Source organism: Wolffia australiana, chromosome 15, assembly GCF_029677425.1.
Source record: "Wolffia australiana isolate 7733 chromosome 15, ASM2967742v1".
Lineage (NCBI taxonomy): Eukaryota > Viridiplantae > Streptophyta > Magnoliopsida > Alismatales > Araceae > Wolffia > Wolffia australiana.
Window position 1 is genome coordinate 13,626,595 of NC_135849.1, and position 24,518 is coordinate 13,651,112.

General features: G+C 42.2%; 2 protein-coding genes across 2 annotated transcripts; both read right to left on the reverse strand.

The window, feature by feature from the left end:
* Positions 1 to 1,482: 1,482 nt before the first annotated feature.
* LOC144712836 (uncharacterized) lies at positions 1,483 to 5,966 on the reverse strand. The gene is made up of 5 exons (XM_078587172.1): positions 5,437 to 5,966; positions 4,431 to 4,534; positions 4,029 to 4,205; positions 2,443 to 3,950; positions 1,483 to 1,707 (listed from the first exon to the last, which is right to left on the reverse strand). Exons 1-5 carry the CDS (start codon positions 5,604 to 5,606, stop codon positions 1,606 to 1,608), a joined length of 2,061 nt encoding a protein of 686 aa, XP_078443298.1. The 5' UTR covers positions 5,607 to 5,966; the 3' UTR covers positions 1,483 to 1,605.
* A 2,797-nt stretch (positions 5,967 to 8,763) lies between these two features.
* Positions 8,764 to 15,113, reverse strand: CRY3 (cryptochrome 3). Its single transcript, XM_078587626.1, has 13 exons — positions 14,702 to 15,113; positions 14,482 to 14,621; positions 14,203 to 14,400; positions 13,978 to 14,127; positions 13,689 to 13,763; positions 13,474 to 13,590; positions 13,350 to 13,396; positions 13,175 to 13,251; positions 11,337 to 11,412; positions 11,176 to 11,245; positions 10,039 to 10,162; positions 9,902 to 9,951; positions 8,764 to 9,096 (listed from the first exon to the last, which is right to left on the reverse strand). The coding sequence occupies exons 1-13, from the start codon at positions 15,096 to 15,098 to the stop codon at positions 8,899 to 8,901; spliced, it is 1,719 nt and encodes a 572-aa protein (XP_078443752.1). The 5' UTR covers positions 15,099 to 15,113; the 3' UTR covers positions 8,764 to 8,898.
* Between the last annotated feature and the right edge of the window lie 9,405 nt (positions 15,114 to 24,518).

Genomic DNA, 24,518 nt, shown 5'->3' on the forward strand with positions numbered 1-24,518 from the left:
AGAGTGATTTTTTTAATCTCATACTCCTCGGTCTCCATGCGGCATTTGTTACAAAAAATGCCCTTTTCATTGGGCCACGTCACCCTGCACTAAAAAGCTAAAAGGAAACCATTAAGCTTTAGATGTCATTATGGCATTGCTAGTCGCGATACCATAACAGTTTAGGTAAATGATTGGCTGATGCCCACCATTAGCCACGTTTAATGATTGGCTGTCACAGATCATTATCCTTGATTGTGGTTGGTCACACGTTGATGAATCAAATGGCAACATGTGGCATCATGAAAATAAAAGGTTTGAAAATATTCTAAAATTCATATTAAATTAAATAAAGGCCAAAAAATTATAAATAAATATGTATTTTGACTTAGAAAAATATTATCTTTACGTATTTGATGTCGAACAATTCCAGAAAAAATATTCTGACTCAAAAATTATGTTCTTTCAGATGCTGTTGTCACAAAAATCTCTAAAAACAGGTAAAAAGGCAGGAAAATTATAATATAATTCCAAAAATATATTTAATCATTTTGGGATTTATAACATGCATTTATAATCAAATTAAAGTGAATTAACAGGTAAATATGGTCAGATGGAGCTATTAAAAATGTGTGTTATCAGTCAGCAGGTGTAAGCCTCATCCAAGCATAATATAATGAAGGCAAAGCTGCAAAATAACACAATATCATTGTTGTTAGAGCCAATAAAGAAGCTTCGAAAGGTTCTGTTTCCCCAGCAGCTGTATGTTTGAGAGAGGTTATGACAGTTGATTTCTGCCAATGAACTACGACTGATATCCAGCCAAGAAAACACTCCCTTTGTAACACTGCATGTCTAAATTATACCCGTCTGATACTAAGTATGCGACCTCATAAACTATACCTTCCTTGAATATTTTGTCAAACACTCATTGCACCACACACGGAGACAAATAATACACCAAATTAAGATGTTAATGAATACCTATTTGATACATGCATTGTCGGTGTGGAGCCACTGAAATGGTTGAAGCAAATCAGACTACCACTATCCAAAGATAGCAATAGAACACTTCTGCATTTGCCCAACACACGCTGCTTCTGAGCATCCCTTCTCTGTTGGGAGAGGAATCATTACTTTTAAGAGAGCAAGTTTTGTTTTGAATTATCTACTTTTTCGACTTGATGCACTAATTATTTTCCTTCAAATCATCTTTGTCTTAAACTTGCAGGACATCATTTTAACTATTCGGAAGAGTTCTAATTGTTTAAATTTAAAAGTATTGAGAGGTTCAGAAAAATATGTTGTAAATTGTATAAATTAAAGCCTTTGTTTATATCTTCATAAAAATAAAAAATTGAAATATCATTCCAAAATAGCAGTAATGAAACAATAAATATAAATATTTCAATTTGTGTGTAATCTTTTTGAATTATTTTTCATGTCTAGCGTATTTTTTCTTATTGCTTTTCATGACTTCAAACCCTACATGGGAAGAAGGTGAGTACTAAATTATTCATACACAGGGAAGAATGAAGGTAACAAGAATGATTACAAACAGCACCGCACAGAATGGAGGCGGAGATATGATTATATGATAATCAAAAACAAAAATGATAAAAATCTTTACATCTCGACCAGCCGCTGGCTGATCTTCCGAAGCTCTTCCAGAGCTGCCATGGCTGCCGCCTGGCCGTCTCCTTCTGCCTGGAAAGCAGACTCCAGTACCTGCCATTATTGAGATGTTGAGATATAGATAGATAGATAGAGAGAGAGAGAAGAAGAAGAAGAAGAAGAAGAAGAAGTAGAAGAAGAAGAAGAAGAATAAAGAGAAAGAGAGAAATAAAGAAATTGAGAGTACAGAAATAGAGAGGGAAGGGGTTGGAGATGGAGAAAGAGAATAAATATGATGATGCAGTAATTGACATAGATTGAAATATAGGAAGATAGAGGGATAGAGATATAGATATAGATGGCGAAAGGAATCGATAAAGAGAACCCGACAGATAGAGATACAGAAAGAGATAGAGAGAGATAGAGAAAGAGGCGGAGGCAGAAACAGATAGAGATAGAGGTAGAGAAAGAGGCAGAGGAAGAGGCATATAGAGATCGAGAGAGATGTAGAGAAAGAGGCAGAGCAGAGGCAGATAGAGATAGAGAGAGAGGCAGATAGATAGATAGATAGAGAGAGAGAGAGAGAAAGAAAGAAGTAGAGGCCGAGGTAGAGATAGAGACAGAGACATAGAAAGAGGCAGAGGAATATTGAGATAGAGATAGACATAGAGACAGAGATAGAGCTAGAGATAGAGATAGAGATAGAGATAGAGATAGAGATAGAGATAGAGATAGAGATAGGGATAGGGATAGAGATAGAGATAGAGATAGAGATAGAGACTGAGATAGAGATAGAGACAGAGTGAGAGATAGAGTTGTAGAGATAGAAAGAGGTAAACGTGGTCTCACCTGAACGTTATCCATCACGGCTTGGCCAAGATCCTTCAAGGAAACCATCACCCCCGTATCCCCATTTCTAAACTCAACAGAGGACGAACTCCGATCACTACTCTCGCCAGTCGCCATCGCCTCTGCGGCATCACCATTCGCGTTCTCCGCCGCGGACTCACCACCATCCCTGCCCAACCTCCACAGCCACTGAAATGTACTCGGCAACGCAGCCCTTCCCTTCTTCTTCCCTTCTTCCTCCGCCTTCTTCCCCTCCTCCCCACCTTGCACAACCGGAAGAAAAACCTCTTCTTTCTCATCCTCTTCTCTTCCGCCAGCCAACTTGGGAGATGTCTGCGTCTTGGGCGAAGTAGAAGAGTCTTCAAAGAGCCTGCGCCTGACTGCCGAGAAGCTCGCCTTCTCCCCAACAAGACTCTTCAGCGGGGAGATGTCTGACTGGGTCTTCAACAGAGGAGTAGCGGGGCTTCTTCCGCCATTGACGTCTTCAGAGTTTCTGTGAATGACCCGCCACTTCTCCTCCCAATAAGAGTCCGGTGGCGGACGGTGAGGCGTGGCAGGGGAGAGCGAACCAGAAGAAACACTGTAGCGCCGGGCGTGATGGGTCGAGCTCTTCCTGGCCGGGCCGCTTCCGTTCATCTCCAGGGGGAGCTCCAAGAGAGCGCGGAAGTTCAGATCCATCGCCAAGTCCTGCAGAGACCTCGCTTTCTCTATCAATTTCTTCAAATCCACCTTGTCCGGGAAGTTGAGCAGCCTCTGGAGGCAGATCGTGGCGTTCTCCGCTGCCAGGAGGGAAGATCTCAGCCGTAGAATCATGGACGCCGCCAGCCCGGCGATGAACGCCCCCCTCGGGCAAGACAAGATCTTGAAGTTGGCCTGAGAAAGATCATGACTTTGTTCTTGCCCATTTGATGAAGAGAAGATCTCGTCCCAGATGATGAGTAGATCTTGAAGCTTGAACTCTCGGCCGAAGAGGACGCGCAGCCATCGGAGAGCGAAGTACTGGGGCTCCACGCCCAGATCTTGGAGGTGGCAGTGGAGCACCGAATCAACGGCTGAGAGCAGCTGGTACACCGCCGAGGACGCCTCTATCACTGGGCTCAGCCCTGAGCTTGATCCGGTTAATGGGTATGGCGAAAAGAAGTCGGCTATGGCGACCACGCCTTGAGCTCCTTTCATTAAGGCATCAAACATGCAGTACGTATCATGCTCCATGAACCTCTCTGATAGAACTATGCCGAGCTCTCCTTCTGCCCCGTACGCATCGTTCAGAAGGATTGTGTCTCTTGTTTGATCGTCGAGTTCAGTTCCATTACTGAGTTCTTGAGGCCCTTCTTCTTCTTCTTCTACTTCTCTTTCATCCCAGGCTGAGTTCTTTCTCGTCTTATACTTGAAGGATCTTCCATCAAACTCATCGTTGAAGTGGTCTTCGTACTGCCTCCTCACTTGAGAGAGCAGCTGCACGTCCTCATTAAGGACGTAGATAAATGGAGCCATTAGCTCGTGCATACCTGTAAAATCAAGAGGAAAATAAGAGAAAAATAAAGGGTCGAGTTGGTTTATGATGTTGACGATGATGGGAAATCCACCTTGTCTGTATCCATACTCTGGATGCTGAAGACACCATGATAATAGTATTCTCCTTAGCATGGCCTGACAGGGTTGATTTTGGAAGAAGCTGCCTTCCTCCGGATACAAGCGGGACAAGTCTTGCTCTACCAGCTTCTCTAGCTCAGCATTATGAAAGAAGCGCCCCCACGTACTGTCTGCATGAGCACGCAATCTAACCTAATTTAATCATATGAGAAGATATTTACTTTAAGATAAACCACGCATTGGAGAGGCAAAAGAATTCAAGTTACTGCTGAGGGCTGGCAATGATAAATCCGAAGAGTATGATAACATGCACATCATCATTATATAATATTAAATCGGGACACGTCCAGATTGTCTTGATATAAAGAAAATATTTTCAGAAAGGGCAAAAGTACCAGGATTTTGAGAAAGCGGATTGTCCATAGTTAGATCACGAGACCTTGCTCCGTCCTTGTCAAACTTAGGGTCCATTAGAAGCTGACGCCTGAGGATCGCATACCTACACATACAATCGAAGATAATCTGGAATTTGAGCAAGAAGCTAAAAAGTTGAAATACGGTAAACTGAAATGGAACAAAATCAGGTTTTTTCTTGACTCATTGTTTCAATCAATCCGTTTCTATTCCAATTTATGATAGGCAAGAGTAGATACATCTAATGAGAGTCTTCGTTCTTATTCGGGGCCAATCATTTCGTTCCACGGATATAAATCGGTCTTAAATGTTCTGCCCCTAGAATGAAAGATCATAGCTCGTTTCGAAAAAAACGCCCAGAAGTAAGAAGCTGTCAACAATATTTCCATCTTTAAAGTGAAGAATACACTTTAAAAATAAAATCAGCTTCAGGAAGTGTGTAACTTTGCAATTGGTCTTCATGCAAAAATACTATAAAGAAATGGTTCAAATACCCAGGTTTTTATAATTCGAAAAATGAGAGTTTTTACATGCCAAGCATCCTGATCTCAGACGGCAAGAAAATGAGACTATTTGACGATGAAAAATTCTCAGGAAATCTTTGCCTTTGGATCGAAATCAAATTAAGAATACACTTTAAAAATAAAGAATCCCCTCACAATTATACACTTAAAAAATAAAATCAGCTTCTGGCAGCGTGTAACTTTGCAATAGGTCATCAAGTAAAAATAAATTAGTTTGAAGAAATGGTTCCAATACCCAGGTTTTTAAAATTCGAAAAAATGAGAGTTTTTACACGCCAAGAATCCTAATCTCAGACGGCAAGAAGATGAGACGATTTGACGATGAGAAATTCTCAGGAAATCTTTGCCTTTGGATCGAACTCAAATCAACATGAATGAAACGCTCAAGGAGTAGTTCTTGTTCCTTGATCAATAAAATGAGCTGGCAGCGATGGGAATCCATGACATTAACCACCGTCGTTACCTCCGACGAGAATCCGCGGTCACCCGTCTGAAATCGTCAACGGAAGCATCGGAAGACGACGGCAAGATCCCCAAGTTCATCCGCCATTGAACGCCCCGTAGATTGGCGAACCGGAAACCCTCATCTCGCGATCCGCAAGAAACAGAGGGCGACGACGAGATTTGAACCATCCCAAATCCGCCTCGCAGCTCAACCAACCCTTGCCGATTACCTGGAAGATCGCGCTTGCCACCGGAAGAGGAATCAAAGAGGAAAAAAAACCGGATGCAATCGCTTCTGCCCGATGAAGAATTCTAAGAAAAACGCCAGAATCAACAAAGAACAATGCGAAATTGAGGCCGTCCCTTGTCGAAAGAGGAAGCCAGTCGTTGACGAACGAGCAGGAAGACGGGAGAAGAGATCGAAGAGACGATGGCCATGGAGGAAAAGCGAGACGTAAGAAGACCAAGCACGGGGCCCTCTTCCACGTCGTTTCTCTCTCTATTCCCCATTTCACCGAACTTTCTCTCTCTAGTTCATCTACAAAACGAGGCAACCGCCCCGAGTTTTTCCTCGAATTTATTAAGCCCTTATTTAATACTACGACGTGGCGTTCTGTGGATCAGCCACGTGTAAAGCAGATAGGAGCGCTGACGGGGCGCTGACGCGGCGCTTCTCAGCCGTTTTTTCCCTGGAGGTTGACTGGACACAGTTAAGTTGAGGTGACCTGTTACTGTTCCTCTTCCACATGAAAACGGGTCCCACACAACTAGGATTGGAGCATCCGTTCCGTTCCGTTCCCTCCCGTCAGTAGTCATTTCTGTCATTAGTCATCAGTCACCCGTCCCAGGATGACTGAAAGAGAACCAGGGAATTCAAGAGAGGCCAAAGTTAACTTGGGTTGTCCAGTGCTCTTCCACAAGAAAATGGGTCCCACATTACTAGGAGTCGCGTCTCTGTTCCGTCACCCTCTGTCACACCAGTTGATGGATTACAGTACCATGTTATTTCTGCCTAGGCTGACCTAAATTCAGTCAAACCAGACCGAACCTGACTGTCAGTCAGCCTCTTCAGTCCCAGTTCATGTTTGCACGTCGAACCGGACCGAAGATCGCACCTCTCTCTCTCAATCTCTCCCGCTCTCTCGTTCTTGTTCTGTCTCGCTTTCCCTCTCTTCCTCTCGTTATATATCTCTCTTTCTATCACCCTCTCTCCCCTTCTTCTTTCCCTCTCTCACGCTCACTCTCTCTCCCTTTCTCTCCCATCCCGTATCCTACTCTTCCTCTTCCCTCTCTCTCACACTCTCATACTTCCTTTCTTCCTCTCCCTCTCTCTCACACCCTCTATCCTGCTCTCACTCTCTCCGTCTCTCCATCTTGTTCTTTCCCTCTCTCTCATCCTCTCTCCATCTCTTTCTCTCCCCTCTCCATCTTGTCCGCCACCTCTCTCTCTCCATCTTGTTCTCTCCCTCACTCTCGCCCTCTCTCCATCTCATTCTCCCTCTCTTTCACAGTCTCTCCACCTCCCTCACCCTTTCTCTCTCACCCTCTCCCTATCTTTTTCTCTCTCTCTCGCCCTCTCCTCTTTTTTTCTCTCTCCCTCTCTTTTTCTCTTTCTCACCCTCTCCCTCTCTCTTTCATCCTCTCTCCCTGTCCTTCCCTCCCTCTCTCTCACCCTCTTTTCCGCTCTTACTCTCTCTCTCCCTCGCTCTCACTCTCCATTCCCCCTCTCGTTCTCTCCCTCTCCTTTCTCCCTCTCATTCTTTCCCTCTCTCTGTCACCCTCTCTCATGCTCTCACTCTCTTCCTCCCACACTCTCACCTTCTCTCTTGTTCTCCCTCTTCCTCTGGCACTTCCCCACATCTGCCTCCCTCTCTCTCCCTTTCTCCGTCTATCATCTTGCATGCTCCCTTTCTCTTTCCCTCTCTCTCTATCTCTCTCTCCAGTTCTCCCTCTCTCACTCTCTCTACCTCTCACCTGCTCCCTCTCCCTCTCTCCAGTTCTGCCTCTCCCACTCTATCTCCCTCTTCCTCTCTCCCACTCTCTGGCTCTCTCTCCAGTTCTCCCTCTCGTCTGCTCCCTCTCTCTCTCTCTTTCTCTCTCCCTCTCTCTCTCTCCTGTTCTCCCTCTACCCCTCTCTCTAGTTCTCCCTCCCGTACTCTTGTACTCTCTTTTGCTCTCTCTCCCTCTCTCTCTCTCCTGTTCTCCCTCTACCCCTCTCGCTAGTTCTCCCTCCCGTACTCTTGTACTCTCTTTTGCACTCTCTCCCTCTCACTTCCCCCTCTCCCTCTTGCACTATCTCAGTTTTACTCTGTCATTCTCCCTATCTCTTTCTCCCACTCTCTCCTTTTCACACTCATTCTCTCCCTGTTTCACTCTCTCATTATCACCCTTTAACCCTCCCTCTTCTTCTCTCCCCCTCTCATTCTTTCGCCCGCTTATTGTCTTACTCTTCCACTCTCTCCCTTTCTTCACTCTTTCACTCTCTTATTATAATACTGTCACTCTTTCTCTCTCCCTCTCTTACTCTCTCATTATCAAAGACTACTTCAACACCCGAGGTGACATTTAGATGGTGTCTTGTTAGATGCAGTGAGTAGACCAAGTCAACCGGACATTGACTAGCAATGACTGACGAGACCGCACCGGATCAAGACCAGATCGAGGCCGAGACCGGACCGAACATTAGGTCTAAGTTTAGGTTTTCGGTAAAACCAGACCGAGACCAGACCGCGTCCTTATTTCTTTCATCAGTCATCCATCTGAGAGGACGCAAAGAGAGCCACCGTTAACTTGGGTTGTCCCCCCACCGTTCTCTTGCACAAGAAAACAGGTTACACATTACTAGGATCGGAGCACCCGTTTCATCACTCCCGTCACACCAGTTGTTGAATGACAGTTCAATGTCATTTCTGTCTTTAGCCATCAGTCGTCTGTCCAAGATGATGAAAGAGAGCGAGAGAATTTGAGAAATGGTCAATTTTATCATCATGAATGTTTGATGGCTGATGATGGTGAGAGTTTGAGGGAAGAAGGGAGCCATTTCCATCATTCGTCATTTGGATTAATGACAGAATGGTGACAATGACAAAGTGTGGACTGATGATGGTTGAGAGGGCAATGAATCCTCTGAACAAATGACAGAACTGACAGCAGTTCAGTATTCCTTTCTTTCTATAACTGTGAGAGAACAAGTTTTGGAATTTACCAGAGACGCCATTCCTGAATACCTTAACTGCCATGGATATATATACATATATATTTCTTGGCACCTATTTTCACTCTGTCACAGATTCTCACACAGTGCTTGGATATGTGACAGGGGAAAATGTCAAAACTGCCCATTGAGTGCAGATATAGAAGATTATTTAGGAAAACCTGAAACCATGTCTTACAGATATGGGTCAATCAACAAAGAACTGATAGCGAGAGAGATGTATACATGTTTATAGATAAAGGGAGAGGGGAAAATTGAGGTTACGGGTTAATGGCGGCGTGGGTTCCTAGGGTTGCCCTTGTTTGGGCCGGGGCTGCTCTTGTTTGGACTGTATGATCCAAATTTGAGAGGGACAATAGGCCTAATATAGGACATTCCTGGTGAATGCCTCTTTCCCTTGGGCACTCCCTTTAGCTCTGGCAGCCAGTAAGCCACATAGTCCCCATCTGGGTCATACGTCTGTGCCTGTTCACAACGAATATCTCAGATGAAATCTGACCTTTTTATGTACATTATCTGCTTTATCTCTCTCTCTCTCTCTCTCTCTCTCTCTAGCTTTCTAGATACCCCTTCTCTTTCTATTCATCTCTCGCCACCTATCCACTCTCTTCTTCTATATATGTATAGATCTGCTTTCTTTCTCTCTCTCTCTAGCTTTCTAGATACCCCTTCTCCCTTCATTCATCTCTCGCCACCTATCCACTCTCTTCTATTTATGTCTAGATCTGCTTTCGTTCTCTCTCTCTCTAGCTTTCTAGACACCCTTTCTCTCTCTATTCATCTCTCTCCACCTACCACTCTCTTCTTATATCTATGTATAGATCTCCTTTCTTTCTCTATCTCTCTAGCTTTCTAGATACCCTTTCTCCCTCCATTTATCTCTCTCCACCTATCCACTCTCTTCTTCTATCCTTTTCCCTTCATTTATGTCTGTCATATTACCCTCAACTCCTTTAATATCTCTATAACCCCTTGAGGTGTCGATGTATCAACTCACTTTCGATCTCTCTCCATCAGTGAATGTACCATTCTGTCTACCTCTATCAATCTATCGACCAAGCTCTCCAACTCTTCCTCTCTCCGTCAAAATATGTCTACTCTCTCTCTCTATCTGTCCCAATCAACTTATATACTCTATTCATCTTTGTAGCTCTCTGTGTCTCCTCTCTCTAGTCTCAGTCATTCTCTATTTCTCTATCCCTACAAATCAATCTACTCTCTCTAGCTATTTATTAAGAAATTGTGGAAGGAAGTATTGGAGTGGACTTACTTGTTTTGGAATGCTGAAGTATCGATCTTCTCTAGGGTCGTTGCCGACACCTGCAGCACACGTTCATTACAGATCAGACAATTAATCAATTGATCTTGATAGAATCTATACCGATAAGAAAGAGCAAGCAATCGAACCTGCCCCATATGTCCAGTTACCATAGTTAGAGCACGGATCATAGTCCAGCAAGCAGGTCTCAAACCATTCTGCCCCCATTCGCCAATCAACCCCCATATCACGGACGAGGAATGAACAGACAATCTGTGTTTAATGATCTCATCAAAATAAAATCTTTCTAAAGAAGTAATTACTGTTTCATTTCCATGAAAAATAAAAAAATCTTCATTTCCGCAGTTATAACTTCTAAATTATAGAAGAATAAGCAAAAGATGGTAAGGAAAAAAAAAGTAAAATTTTAACAACAAAATTTCCTGAAATCTGGGGGCAAAGCTACGTCCAGCAATGAGAAGGAAGGGTAGCTATAGATGAAATTCAGGCGTCAAAGTCTGGTCTGTGACTTGGTCAGCCGGTGTTCTATTAGAAGGTGATACGATATGCACTCACATCTATGAATGCCAAACCCTGGCCATTTAGAAGGTCAATGGGCCAGCCCAGACAGGCTCAATACCCAGGCTTACTTATGCTGGCCAACAGAGGGGAAACTACAGATTTGGACTCCGGTAAGTGCTCTCACGCACCCTTCGTCACTGCCTCCTCTCCAAATCCTTTCCTCTGGCAGACATCCATCCCTGCGAACACAGACTGGATCTCCTTGAGTGCACGACATTGTCCATCCTGCCTGCTCAACAGCGTTGTCCATTCTGACAACCCTCCTCTCTTCTTTCCCTCGCTCTCGACTTCTTTTTATCTTCCCAGAACTACTCCCAAGACACGGTGTTGAACACTACTGAGAATTCTCAATCAAGAACATTGGAATGAACATATTGGAGTCATTGCAGAAAGGAATTTTTGGATCAATCATTTTGGGTCTAAGTGGACCAATATGGTGGATTCAATAAGCTACAACGGTCGAATGAAAAAAAAAGTAACAGCCGCTTAATTCATGGTTAAAACAACGGTCATGTATTCAACAAAAACAACATAATAATAACCATACTAAAATATAATAATAACCATACTCTCTCTAGTTATTTACAAACGAAGTCTGAAAAGTCTGTTTTGCATAGATACAAAGATTCTTGAAGTCACTAATCTGCCATTAGATCTACACTGAGCATGAAAAATATTGATGTATAACAATGGAGGGTATTCACCTGCCGTCCTCGATTTGACATAAAGCCTGTAGCAGAAAGCTCTTTCATGTTGGCGTCGATGAGTGGGTACCTATGGAGTTTCATACCCCGTACCATAATTTTTTTAACACAGGTTTGCAAAATTAAAAACTACAATGAACATAGGGGAAAGATGAGTCCACCCCGTGCGGCCATCTCTCCATGCCGCGAACAAGACTTTGTCTTGACTCCAGTTTGCTGCCACATTTCTTGGCCCACCTTGAAAAGATCAAATAATACATCATATAATGATAAACGAATAGTGCCCAACAAACAGGGTTAGGGGACGATGACAAATGTGGCTTGGATGAATGACTATGAATTAAAGAATTCAATAGACAGATGGCAAAGACTGTGATAGCCCTTGTCAACCTGATGATAATGATGGTGATAACAGCATGATGAAATGCTCAATCCTAGCCAGGAAATCGATGGATGACAATGGCAACAATGATGAGATATCTTGGAACCAGATGACAATGATCATGACTAGGGTGCTGCCGTTTAGATAATGAATACAAAAATGGATGTCAGGTAGTGGCATCTGAAGTTTGTTAGTTTCGTTTTCATTTTTTATCGATCATTTCCCATTTTTTATCTGTTATCCATTATCAGATAAGATAATGATAGCGAATTTTTCTGTACGATATCCATTTTTGTATCAGTAATCCAGCAACATTTCTCAATTTTGGAGGTTTTCCGTACGATATCTGTTTCAATATCTGATATTGTGAAGGGATATCGATTTCGACTAATAAGAATAACATAAGATACTAGTATATGTCTCCTTATCTCGAGAGAGAAAGAGAGAGGGAACACAAGCAACAGTCAGAGAGAGACAGATGAACGGGAGAGAGGGAGAGACTGGGGGAGGTGAGCCAGAGAGAGTCAGAGACAGAGGGAGGGAGAGAGAGAGATTTGGGGAGGACAGTCAGAGAGAGTCAGAGACAAAGGGAGGGGGAGAGAGAGAGCAGGAGGGCCAGAGAGAGGGAGGGAGGGATAGCGATCAAGAGAGTAGAGCACATTAGTGCGAGAGGGAGGGAGAATGGGGAGAACGAGAGCGAGGGAGGGAGCGCAAGAGAGGGACCGTGAGAGCAATAGAGGGACTGGGGGAACAAGAGAGAGGGAGGGAGAGTGAGAGAGGGACCAGGAATGAGAGAGAGAGAGTGCTAGTTGGAGAGAGAGAGCAATGGAGAGAAAGAAAGAGTGAGAGAGCAATAGTGGGAGCGAGACAGAGAGCGCTGGTGGGAGAAAGAGCAATAGAGAGAGAGAGGGAGACAGAGAGAGAGAGATCAGGAGAGAGAGAGAGAGGTAGGGCGAGGGAGAGAAACTGAGAGAGATTCAGAGAGAGGGAGAACGAGCCATAGAGAGGGGCAGAGAGAGCAAGCAAGAGAAAGGGAGAGCAAGAGAGAGAGGCTTAACAATATCGGTTTTCGAAATCTTATCATTTCGTAATCATTATCCAACTTAACAACTTCGTTATCCGTTTTCCACCCTGAAACACTTATCCAGTACGGATATACGTTATCTTTATCAGAGCATTTCGGACTTTTCCAGACATCCAATATCGTAATATCCGATGACAGATATCCGACATGGATACCATTATTAGCACCATAATCATGAAACTTTTTCATCAATTAATGGATGCTGGTGTTGATGGTAATGCAGCTCTTAAATACCAGATGAATGACAAAGATGATTCGGCATAATTATCATCATTATGTGGCTCTTTACTACACAGAGGGAGGTGATGGTTCAGAAGCCATGGTGGGAGAGACTATAGATGAAAAAGGTAACACGAAGACAGAACCAGACTACAACTCGACCATGAAACATTTGCTGGCCTCCGAAAGGGACTCTAACACATATTTAAAATAGGAGGGAAAGACTTCCTTGACAACAAAGAACCATAATGCCCCTAATTCGCTAAAAAGAACAAAATAATTTATAATCAGTTCATGAAAATGGTATGACATACCAGAATGGAAGATGGAGTTCCCATACTTCTTCGAGAGAAATCTGAAGTAGTCCCTCCATATCAGCTCAAATAACACCCTTGATACCAGTTAAAATGATTTTATATAAATATCATTCATGGCCCAACTCCTCTAATAAAATGAAGGATGAAAATAGTGCCTTAAATATGGGAGTACCAGTAAGTAGAGTCATTGGCGGTTCTCTCTTGCTCGTACCTCTTCACCTGAGAGGATTAATGGAGGGAATGAGTCAGAAATATAACGAGAACCAAACATTTATGTTTGAGAACGAGAACCAAACCTCTTCATAAATATAACGAGGAGAAACACAACCGAAGGCAAGCCAAGGGGAGAACTTAGTGGAGTAGTCTGGTCCCAACATGCCGTTCCTTATCTCCTTGTAAATCTTTATCAGGTCCTTTACGGCGTAATTGATTTTAAGTGATGAAACATTAGTCTCAATCTGAACACTTTAGCTTAAGAAGACATTTTCAAAGAGTTCTATTAAGCTCTTGCCTTTGTCCAGAAATATTCCCGAACTCTTCCCAGAGCAGAACTCTCACCCCCAACGAATCGCAAACCCCTGTCGGACTGCAGTTGAAGGATTAGATAAAGCAAAGCTACAAGAGAGCTTAATTGGCTTAAAAGTCGAAAAAACGACACCTCATGGTTCAACATTCAGTAAATCAAAAGAAAATTTTCAATGTCTCCACCATTTATGTTACCAATCAAACCTCGGAACCAGAAAGGAAAAGAAACTGAATGATATTCTTGATATTTTTAAGCTAAGGTGACTTCAACGCACCGAATTTGGTGTAGAATCGGCAAACCCAAGTTGTTCTAGTGAAGGAATACTCCCCCAACCGCCGAATTCATCGACTCCAGAACTAGGGAGCGGACCCAAAGGAGAGGGCAACTTGTAGCAGCTTCTGACCTTGCATTTGTACTCCACAGACTGGAACCAATTCCATAAAATAACGAAATTTAGATGCCATAACCATCAAAATAAGCGAAGGATTCTAGATTTTACCTTGCGGAATTGCGTGTAAACATCCGGTATGCCGGCCACATTGAACGGAAGATCATCGATGTGGTACATAGTGCATCCCCAGATGAGCTGCAGCTTCGTCGGCGCGACAGATTTGGACGCCGCCAATTGCTCGAGACGAGCTCGAACCCGTCGTTCGACGAGAAGCTCCTCACTACATGTTTCCTTGTGAGCAAACACCTTTGATCACGATTCGATCAAAGAAAAAAGTTAGATTTATGCGAATTCCATGATTCACAAAATCGATAGATGATTCGTAACTGTGTGAGCGCCGAAGGTTTTAACGATGTTAGGGAGAACGTCTTCGGGCTTCCCATGCTGTATCAGCAAGTTAAGCCCCCGCTTCTGCAGGTTTTCTCTAAGATCGCGCAAGCACTCGATCAAGAACTGCGCTCTCAAAACTGCCCAAAAAGCATACCAAAATTTTAAAAAATCAGCAATAATTCAAGAAACCAAAAAAAAGATTAAATCACGCGCTAACCTCCAGTCTTCGGAAATCCAAAGTAATGCGTCTTCCCGAACACGCGCGGATCGACGCAGTACACGGGAAGAATCGATTCCGAAGCCGCCCAAGCTTTGCAAAGAACCTCGTTGTCCAGAAGCCTGAGATCGTTCCTGAACCAGACAATGGCGACGCCACGGCCATTTCTCTTCAGATCAGCGGCGGAGTAGCGTCCGATCGCCTCCGCCGCGGCGGCGGCGATCTCGCCGCCGGCAAGCCCTGGCACGGCCTTCACCGCCGCCGCAAGACTGGAGGTGGAGGCCGATTCCGAAGAAGATCTCGTCGCGAAGCTCATCAATGTCGAAGGACTGTACAGGGAAGATCGACCTCGGCCTGCAAGTCGAAGAACCAGCGAAGAACAGACCAGAGATGTCATCGCTGATGGTTTACATAATTACATTACATTGGAAAATTCGCAAGGAAATGCCACGAGTTTCCGAAGTCCCCCTTGCCTACGTGGCTGATTCCTGGCCTCATTTTTAAGGGAAAATACTACGAAAGAGCATGAACTTTCGTTTTTGTCTAAAAAATAGCATGAACTTTCATGTTTTCTAAAAAATAGCATGGGCCAATAAGAAGACGCCACTTGGCGTCTTCTTTTTTTTGTCAGCCATGGTCAACTGCTGACGTGGTAGCCACCGTGGCAGCCAGGTGGACTCCACGGTGGAATCCACGTCAGCAGCCGCCGCCGACGCCGCCCGTCTCCGCCGCCGATGCAGGCGGGGCAGCGGCGGGGAATGGGGGAGGGGGCGGTGGAGCGGGCGGGGAAGGGGGGAGCGAGCGGGCGCGCAACGGGCTACCCCCATCCCCGCCGCTCCGCCGCCCCCTCCACCTTCCCTGCCGCTCTGCCGCCCCCTCCCCCCTTTCCCGCCGCGCCGCCGCCTGCTACCCCCTTCCCCGCCGCTCCCCCGCCCCCTCCCCCATTCCCCGCCGCTGCCCCGCCTGCGTCGGTGGCGGAGACGGGCGGCGTCGGCGGCGGCCAGAGATAGGCGGCGTCGGCGGCGGCTGCTGACGTGGATGCCACCGTGGAGTCCACCTGGCTGCCACGGTGGCTACCACGTCAGCAGTTGACCATGGCTGACAAAAAAAAAGAAGACGCCAAGTGGCGTCTTCTTATTGGCCCATGCTATTTTTTAGAAAGCATGAAAGTTCATGCTATTTTTTAGACAAAAACGAAAGTTCATGCTCTTTTGTAGTATTTTCCCCATTTTTAACTGGTATCCGTCACTGGTATAGTGCAGGGACGCGGACGGGACGACTTTTTTCGTCCCAGGACGAAAAAGTCATCCCGTTCAAGGTATGAACTAAGGTCGGGACGAAAATTTGTCCGGAGGTCTCGGACGACGGACTGACTAATCTGGACGAAAAACCGATGGACTCACAGTCTACGGTTGAGATGTAGCCACATGGCCTCGCTATGACAATTTGCATTAAATTCCCTGTATTTTTACGCGCGTGCAAACTGACGCCTCTCAGAAATAATTGTACATATGTCCCTTCGCATTCTCTCTCCTCGGTATTTTCCTAAAAAACTTAGAAAAATCTTTATACAGATTAAAAATATAAAACAGGTTTTTTCGGGACGAGGAACGGGACAGTTTTCTCCCCGGACGGTACGAAAATTTGTCCCGAGAGGACTGGACAAGACGGTTTTCATACTGTCGGACGAAAAATTTGTCCTGCTCTTCGTCCTTGCGCTGAATCCTGACATCGGACGGGGCAAAATTTGTCCCGTCCATCGTCCATATCGGGGATGATCCGGAACTATACTTAAGGTTTGGCATGAGATTAGTAGATAAAGATTTGGCATGAGGAAGTGTACTTAAGGTTTAGGATTGAGCAATCTAGATCTAGGTTTAAAAGGGTGTCATCGTTAACCACCATAAATTTATCAACATTAATTTTAGCATAAAACAGCAGAAATCGAACAGAGTCAATGATGATGATCTGTCATCCATTCCGTCCCTTGCTATTTGATAGACTGTCCTCTGCTATGAATTCTAGGAGTCTATAATAGTTTACATGATTCGGAACTTCTATTTGATACTTCCCAATGAAGTACTTGTTATCGATTTCCTCTTTCGTTTTAAAAATGTATGGTTTATAACATTCATAGAGGACTGCCCTAGGATGACATGGGCAAAAATACCTCAAAAGTCATATTCTCCTTTGATAATTATTAAATATTTGAAAATGGTCCACTTTTAGTTGAACAAGAGGACTCCATGTTTTTCCTCAGATAATGGTTTCTTTTAGGACACTGGGCCGTTTTCCTTCATAGCATATCCCACTTTATTCTCCTACATCAGAGCATGCATAGCAGGAGCATGATGTGAAGTTGATAATGTCACCTAAAGATGCTAGTGAACTGCCATTACCAGTAATATAGGGCCAGAGTGCTAAGGCCATTGAGAGCATACCATATGGAAAACAAAGTAAACAACTGGTGGAAAATACCTTTCAGTTATTCAAGGTGATAGGAAAACCCAAATGGAACAAGATAGAGCTATATCAATTGTAGGAGAAAGTGGACACCGGACTCTTCAAATTAATTGATTTTTTAGCAAATTTATCAGAGGAAGGAACTCGATAATCATATAGTTTACTAACTAATATGGTAGGTAAATGAGAGGATCATATAACCTATCTAGGCATATGTCTCTCTTAGATTACACAAAGGCCCTTCTCAAGCATTTATCACAAAAGTTGTATCAGTAGACATGCCTGACACCCTTTCTGAAGCACAATAATTGAAGACTTGGAAGACCATAAAGAGGAAGAAAACAATAACTAAATAAGCATAATGTTTGGTCCTTGGTCCCAATACCCCACAAGGAAAAATCAATTGGATGTTAATGGGTATTTTGTATTTAAATGTCAACCAAATGATGATGTTGACAGATATATAGCTAAACATTTAGCTAAAGGTTACACACAAGCCTTTGGAATTAATTACATAAGATCCCTAGTAGCTTACATTAGCACAATGCAAAACTTTATTCATTAGGCGGATGTCAAAAAGGGTTCTCTAAGATGCTATATACATATGCATCCTCGAAGTTTTAAGATTGAGAGTAATCAGAACATGGTGTAGAAACTGAATAAGACCTTATATGGTCTCAAGCAGTCATCATGAGAGTGTTTTGGTGAATTAAATCAATCAATGAAACGCAAGGGTTATAAATAGATTAGCAGAAGGGTTATAAATAGATTTATGATTATCATACTTTATTTAATACACATATATCCACTGGAATAAATCTTTAACTTTTTATATTTAGATGATCAAACAGAAATAGAAAATTTAAATCATTAATTAGCAAAGTATTTTGAGATGAAGAAATTTGGTAAACTATGAGACTTTCTAGTTATAGAAATGGCATACTCAAAGGATGAGATAGTATTATTGCATTATAAATACACTTTGGCTACTTTAGTGAAACATGGATGATTGGGTGCAAACTCACACCCACGTCACTACACAAAAATATTAAACTGGGTGTAGAGGAAGATAACTCACTAACTGATAAGGACCGATATCAATGCATAGTAGGAAAACTAATTTACCTTTGACACACCAGACATGATATTTCAAAGTCATAGTTGACTTTCCCTTAAGTCAACCTAGGAGTGTCATAGACTGATGTGCGGTGGAGTGCAGGTGTTGTGTGAGTGGGGCACACGTCATGTCCCACCAATAAACAAATGGTATGTGGTCAATGCGCAAAAGTTTCATGATTGGCATGTGAGTGGCAAAAACATGGTTTGTAGATGGAGAATGCTGAGGGATGGTTGCGCATGGGCATGAACTAGGGATGCGCAAATGTTGAGTAGGAACACCTTAAATGGTAGAAGCATGAATGCAAGCTTAAGAAGAGTGAGGGAGATCTTATGATGATTGAGAATATATGTTGACTATTGAATACAAGCCTATCACAACAAGATAGGATAACATGACTGGCAACATGCAGCTAGTGTGGCAAGTGAGTTTGATGTGGTGGCGACTATAAAAAATTACATCAACAAGACAACTCCTAAGGGAAAACTCAAATTACACTTTCCAACTTAAAATTTTCCCAGAAAACAATAACAGGATCCTAAGGTCCTTATAGAATTAGAGAGAGGATGGAGAAGGATATAGATAAGTTTCTACTTTTCTAGGTATCTATATAAATAAATCAAATAAGGATCATTAACATCAATCCCTCCTCATCTGGCCATGGAATGTTCTTTTTTATTCTCTTTCTATGATGGTTGACTATCCCAAGGAACAATAAATTTTTGCACTAGGGAACAATTGGCGGACGTGACTGTTTCACTCAAGTCATTTGGGTTTCTATGGATGCATAGAGGTGGCAAACACTCATAGCGGATGACAACAAAGTAAGGGTTTTGGTGGCGCACACGGCCACACCATCACCAGACGTGACACCACTACCCCAGCAGACATGACACGTCGTCGGTACCAACTTCGGTCCCAGCATCCGAGAGTCGTTTAAATTAGATTTGAATTTTGTAGTTATTTTCAATTTTCTCTTTCCTCCAAGGCCTATACATAGGCCAATGCTGTACTGAATTACTTGGTGAACTTTCTTTTGGAATTGAAGTTTTCTTCCTCTAAGAAAATTTTGCCCTACTTTCCTATCTGCCGATGTCGTCGCCGTTGTTTGCCACCACTACCGCCATCGAGAGGAGGCCTCCCTACCTGCATATTCCCCCGCCGCGTACAATCGCCGCACACGGCCGCTGCCTGCGTAGCCTCTCGCCCGTCGGGTGCAGCCGCCCGCCCATGCAAACGCCGTGCGCAGCCACCAGCCCATGCAACCGCCCGCCCACGCGAACGCCATGTGCAGCCGCCCGCCCACGCGGACGCCGCGCGCAGCCATCTGCACTAGAGAACGACAATTGTCATCCGTCACGTCACACGTCACCGTGACGGAAACATGACGGATGACGTGATGATGACGGAATTCAGTGGTAGTGGCAGTGACGGTGACACGTGACGGTGACAGGGTGCCATGGACGTGTGACGTGACAAAATGTCCGTCACGGATGACTACCGTGACGTTTATTTAATACGTTTTAATAATGAATTTAGTGACCAAAAATTATGAATATAATGAATTTAATAAATTGATATTGATTGAAAAATTAAGGAATTAGTGTCTTTTGTTTTAATATATTGAGATAATCAAATTATTAACGTAAAATTGTGAATATGATTAATTTAATAATTAATTTCTTGATGAAAAAATTAAAGATCCAGGGAGGTTTTTCTTGAAAACAATTTTGTAATTATTATATTTAATGTGAAATTATGATTATAATAATTAATTTCGTGACAGAAAAATTAATTTTATTGATTTTTTAAAAAATTTTAAGTAATTAATTTGCTGACAGAAAATTTGTATAAATAATTTATTAATTAATTTCTTGATGGAGAAATTAAGGATGTAGTGACGTATTTTTAAATAAAATTTAATAACTAGTTTACAGATGGAAAATTATAAATAATATATCTTTAAATACAACCAGGGATTAAAAAAAGTAGCATATCTTTACCCTCTTTTGGATGAAATTTCTGCAATTTTTCTAGTACTGGTAAGTTTTTGAATTTTTTTCTTAGGAACACGTCGGACCACGAGGAGCTGAAAGTGAGACCAGAGTGTGATCTAGAAAGGGAGATAGAGAAATATGGAGAGCAGAGGGGGATGGAGATAGGGAGATGGAGAGATAGAAATAGGGAGATAGAGAGAGTGAGAGCAGAGAGTGATCAAGATAGTGAGATAGAGAGATTGAATTAGGGAGATAGAGAAGTAGAGAGAGCAGAGAGGGATGGAGATAGGGAGATAGAGAGATATAAATAGGGAGATAGAGAGAGTGAGAGCAGAGAGTGATCGAGATAGTGAGATAGAGAGATTGAGATTGGGGGATAGAGAAATAGGGAGTGCAGAGAGGGATCAAGATTGGGAGATTGAGATAGCGAGATAGAGAGATGGAGATAGGAAGATGGAGATATAGATATAGGGAGATAGAGAAATTGAGATAGGGAGATAGTGAAATAGGAAGAGTAGAGAGGGATGGAGATAGGGAGATAGAGAGATAGAAACAGGTAGATAGCGAGAGTGATAAAGATAGGGAGATAGAGACATTGAATTAGGGAGATAGAGAAATAGGGAGATTCAATGTTGCCAACATTGCATATGCAGATCAACTTCAAAATATCATCAGAGTTAACTCAGATATCCGCTGATGCTAGACCAAAGAGACATTCTATTTGCAAAAAAATGATGGAGAATCAATGGAGAAGACAACTTGACAGAGAAGCTCCTCTTGGCAGAAAGCGGGCCCAGACTAATAGAGAATCAATGGAGAAGAAGGAACTCAAAGAAGAGCTCGAACTGGCAAGAGCTCTCTTGACCTGGCAAGAGCTCTCTCGACCTGGCAAGAGCATTCGACCTGGCAAGAGCTTGACAGAAAATCAATGGAGATTGGAGAAGAGTGTTCGACTTTGAACTAACAGGGAATCCAGCTAGAGGAGGTAAGCTCTTAGAACTTATAATTCAGAAACTATTTTCCATCAGCAGTGGTGTTGACGCCGTCATGGTGATGGTGATGTGATGGGACAACTCTAGAAGGATGCGCGACGAGAATGTGACGGTTTTTTTTTTTAAAACCTGGGATGTGTGACGTGACTGTGATGTGACGAACATATCGTCACGTCATCCATTTCATCACGTCCAAGATATCACATCCCAGACGTGCCGTTCCCTAGTCTACCCATGTGTCCGCCGGCCCACGCGCCCGCCACTTGCCGTCACCTTTCTACGTGGCCGCCGTGCGCAGCCGTCCTCCTTTGTGGCCCAGCACACAACCCCCGCTACGCCAACGCGTGCCTCAGACCCTTCGTCCTGCATCAGCATGCCTCATTTACCGTTTAGGTTTCGGGGCACTGCCCCGAACCCCGCAAGGGGGCGACTCCCCCCTTGATCCCCGGCCAACTGACTGCATAGTTGGATGTGCGACACCCTGTCAAAGCGCACGTCATTCGATCCTGCCAACAACGCATTGACAATTTTTCGCATCCCATCTTTGCACTACTCTGGTGCCAAAGGTCCACTATTCCCTCGTTGGTGTCAATATTACTTATCTAGTGTTTCTCGTGTGTTTTTCCATCACCGTCGGATTTAGTTGAATAGGTTTGAATCTTCTCGTGATCGACCATTCATGATGTTGGATTTGGAGCTTTGTTTTCACCACGTTCATTGTAAGACATTCCTTCCACCCTCGATCGAGGAAAGGGGCTGCACCATCAACATTTTTACCGGATTCAAATGTTCAAAAATCGATCGTGTTGATTTGTGGTCTGTTTTATCCATCCCTAGTTTAGTTAGCCGATCCCACCTGCGGCAGTCCTAGTCATCCTGCATCAGGTTTTATTAGATAAATGGTGTGTCTTTATAGGAAAATAGATCAAAGACATTGAACATAGAGCATTTTCCCCATTATAAGGGTAAACCAGTGGCATTGGATTTTTTTCCTTCTTGCATGAGAATTGAAAAAGGCCTAGGAGAAAGTTTCTAGTAGCACTCTGAATGTCTAGCTTGGTGGGGCCTCTAGGAGGGGGTCTCTCCACCCTTACACTTACCATCACTAACTCAAATTATTCAAAGACTTGAATAAAATATGCGGAACCCATGAGATACTAATAAGTTTCATTACTATATAGAATAAATTCATGAATGTCTAGATGTAGACTCCTAATAAAATGAGAAAAAGCCTCAACATGATCTGAGAGATTAGATCATTTTCTCAAGGGAACTAAATTTGCATATTTCCAAGGGGAATAACGTTTAAAAATTACCGTTTGAGTTAACTAATAATTTGGTTGATATAAAAACTATAAGAAAATTCTGATCTAGGGCTGATCCAATCCTAGAAATTAGAGGTTCTTAGAGACTAATTATTAAATATGATTACATACACTCCTATAACAAACTTTTTTTGTTCTAGACTTTTGAGGTTAGATTGATGATCGAAACTGATGTCACATAGGTGGCATGAAATGAAGCAAACCAGATTAAGATTAAATCACTAAATGATAATATCACCTTAAGCAAAAGAATTCCAATACCACTAGGTTCCTTAGATGAGTCTCTTTGAATCATTCACATGGCTAATCTCTAGATGTATCCACATTTTTAAGCGCTCATGAAAAGCACATTGGAGTGTCCTCCCATGTTCATTCTCTTTGAGAACTTATCATAAAAGTTCCTGAAATTGGAGTATATTCACAGACATCGGAAAATATTATTTCTGACCCTCTATGCCCATGTACTAGTCTAGTTAATAAGTATAATTGTTAATAAAATTTATTGACCAAAATTATTAATTATCTATATCAACATAAATAATATTTCATCAATGTTCGATCTAACCAAATCAATACGTTAAGTTGCCAAACCATGAGTTTCTAAGCTACACCTCATGCTTTCAAAGAAACCAAGGAGTATATTGAGATCACTCAAATTCTTGGGTTGATATCACTTCGTTGACATGTTTATTCACTTAAAAATATTATATATGTGTGTTATCCCACCTTCTTTAAAAAAAAAAGTGTGTTATCCCACCTGAAATGATGTCTTGAATTTTTGGGTTTTTAGGTATTTTTGGGATTCTTCCCACGTCACATTCCTGAAGAAAATATTATTGAGTCACAGTATTTTTTATGAAAATTTTAACGTTAAATTCATAAAGATATTATCTTTCTACGCTAGAATTTATAATTTTAATAATTTTTATGTAATATTTTAATTTTTATGATTTTTTTAAGGATTTCAGTTCTTAAAATTTCCACCCTACTACATGTCACAACCTGATTTGCTGATTGGCGACCAATCATCATTTTTAGTAAAGATTAGTACATATAATCATTGAAAAAAGGATTTATTATTTCTAGGATACTTGTGATGTCATAATACCAATAATAAGACCTAAACTAAATTTGAATAAAATTGATTGCGGAGATCAATAAAATTGATATTGAAATAATCATTAGTTTATTAGTATTAATGCCTTGAGAAGTCAAGAATTTTGGCACTGACCACCTCGTATCCACACACTGTGTCTACACTTATATGTCCTATGGATGTTGATAACTTGCAAATTAACATGATTAATTAATGAATTTTACATTATATTTATGTGTTTCAATGACTATATTTGCATGTTATCATATAAAAATGAAGATAAATCACCTACACTTTGATTTTACTATTATTTCTGATTTTTTTATTTTTTACATGGGATTTAACCTCATTTCAGTGAAGAAATATTTTTTTACAGGGCTTTAAATACTTGGCTTAAGGTTGGTAAGGGCTTTCCTAAATTTTCTGGAATTTTTCCATATTTTTATATAATTGTTTGACCATTATATAGCCAAGAAATGATTTTTATATATTTAAATAATACATATTTAATTTATTTGGCATTTTATAATATATTTATATATTTATCAAGGGGCATCCACGTCATTCGTCTGAAATTCGGGCGAATAAATGGATGTATTTTATTTAAATAAGAATAGAGAGAGAGAGAGAGAGAAAATGAGCATTATTGGCTTATAATGGCATCGCAAATCGCGATCCCATAACGAGCCAGTCATTAGCTCATAAATAAGTCTATGTGGCGCGCAAGGCGACGAAAAAAAAAAGAAAGAAGTTGTTTTTTAATCTTCGTGCAATAAATGCACGCGGAGATTCTCCGCGTGCATTTATAATTTATCTTAGTAGTTAGC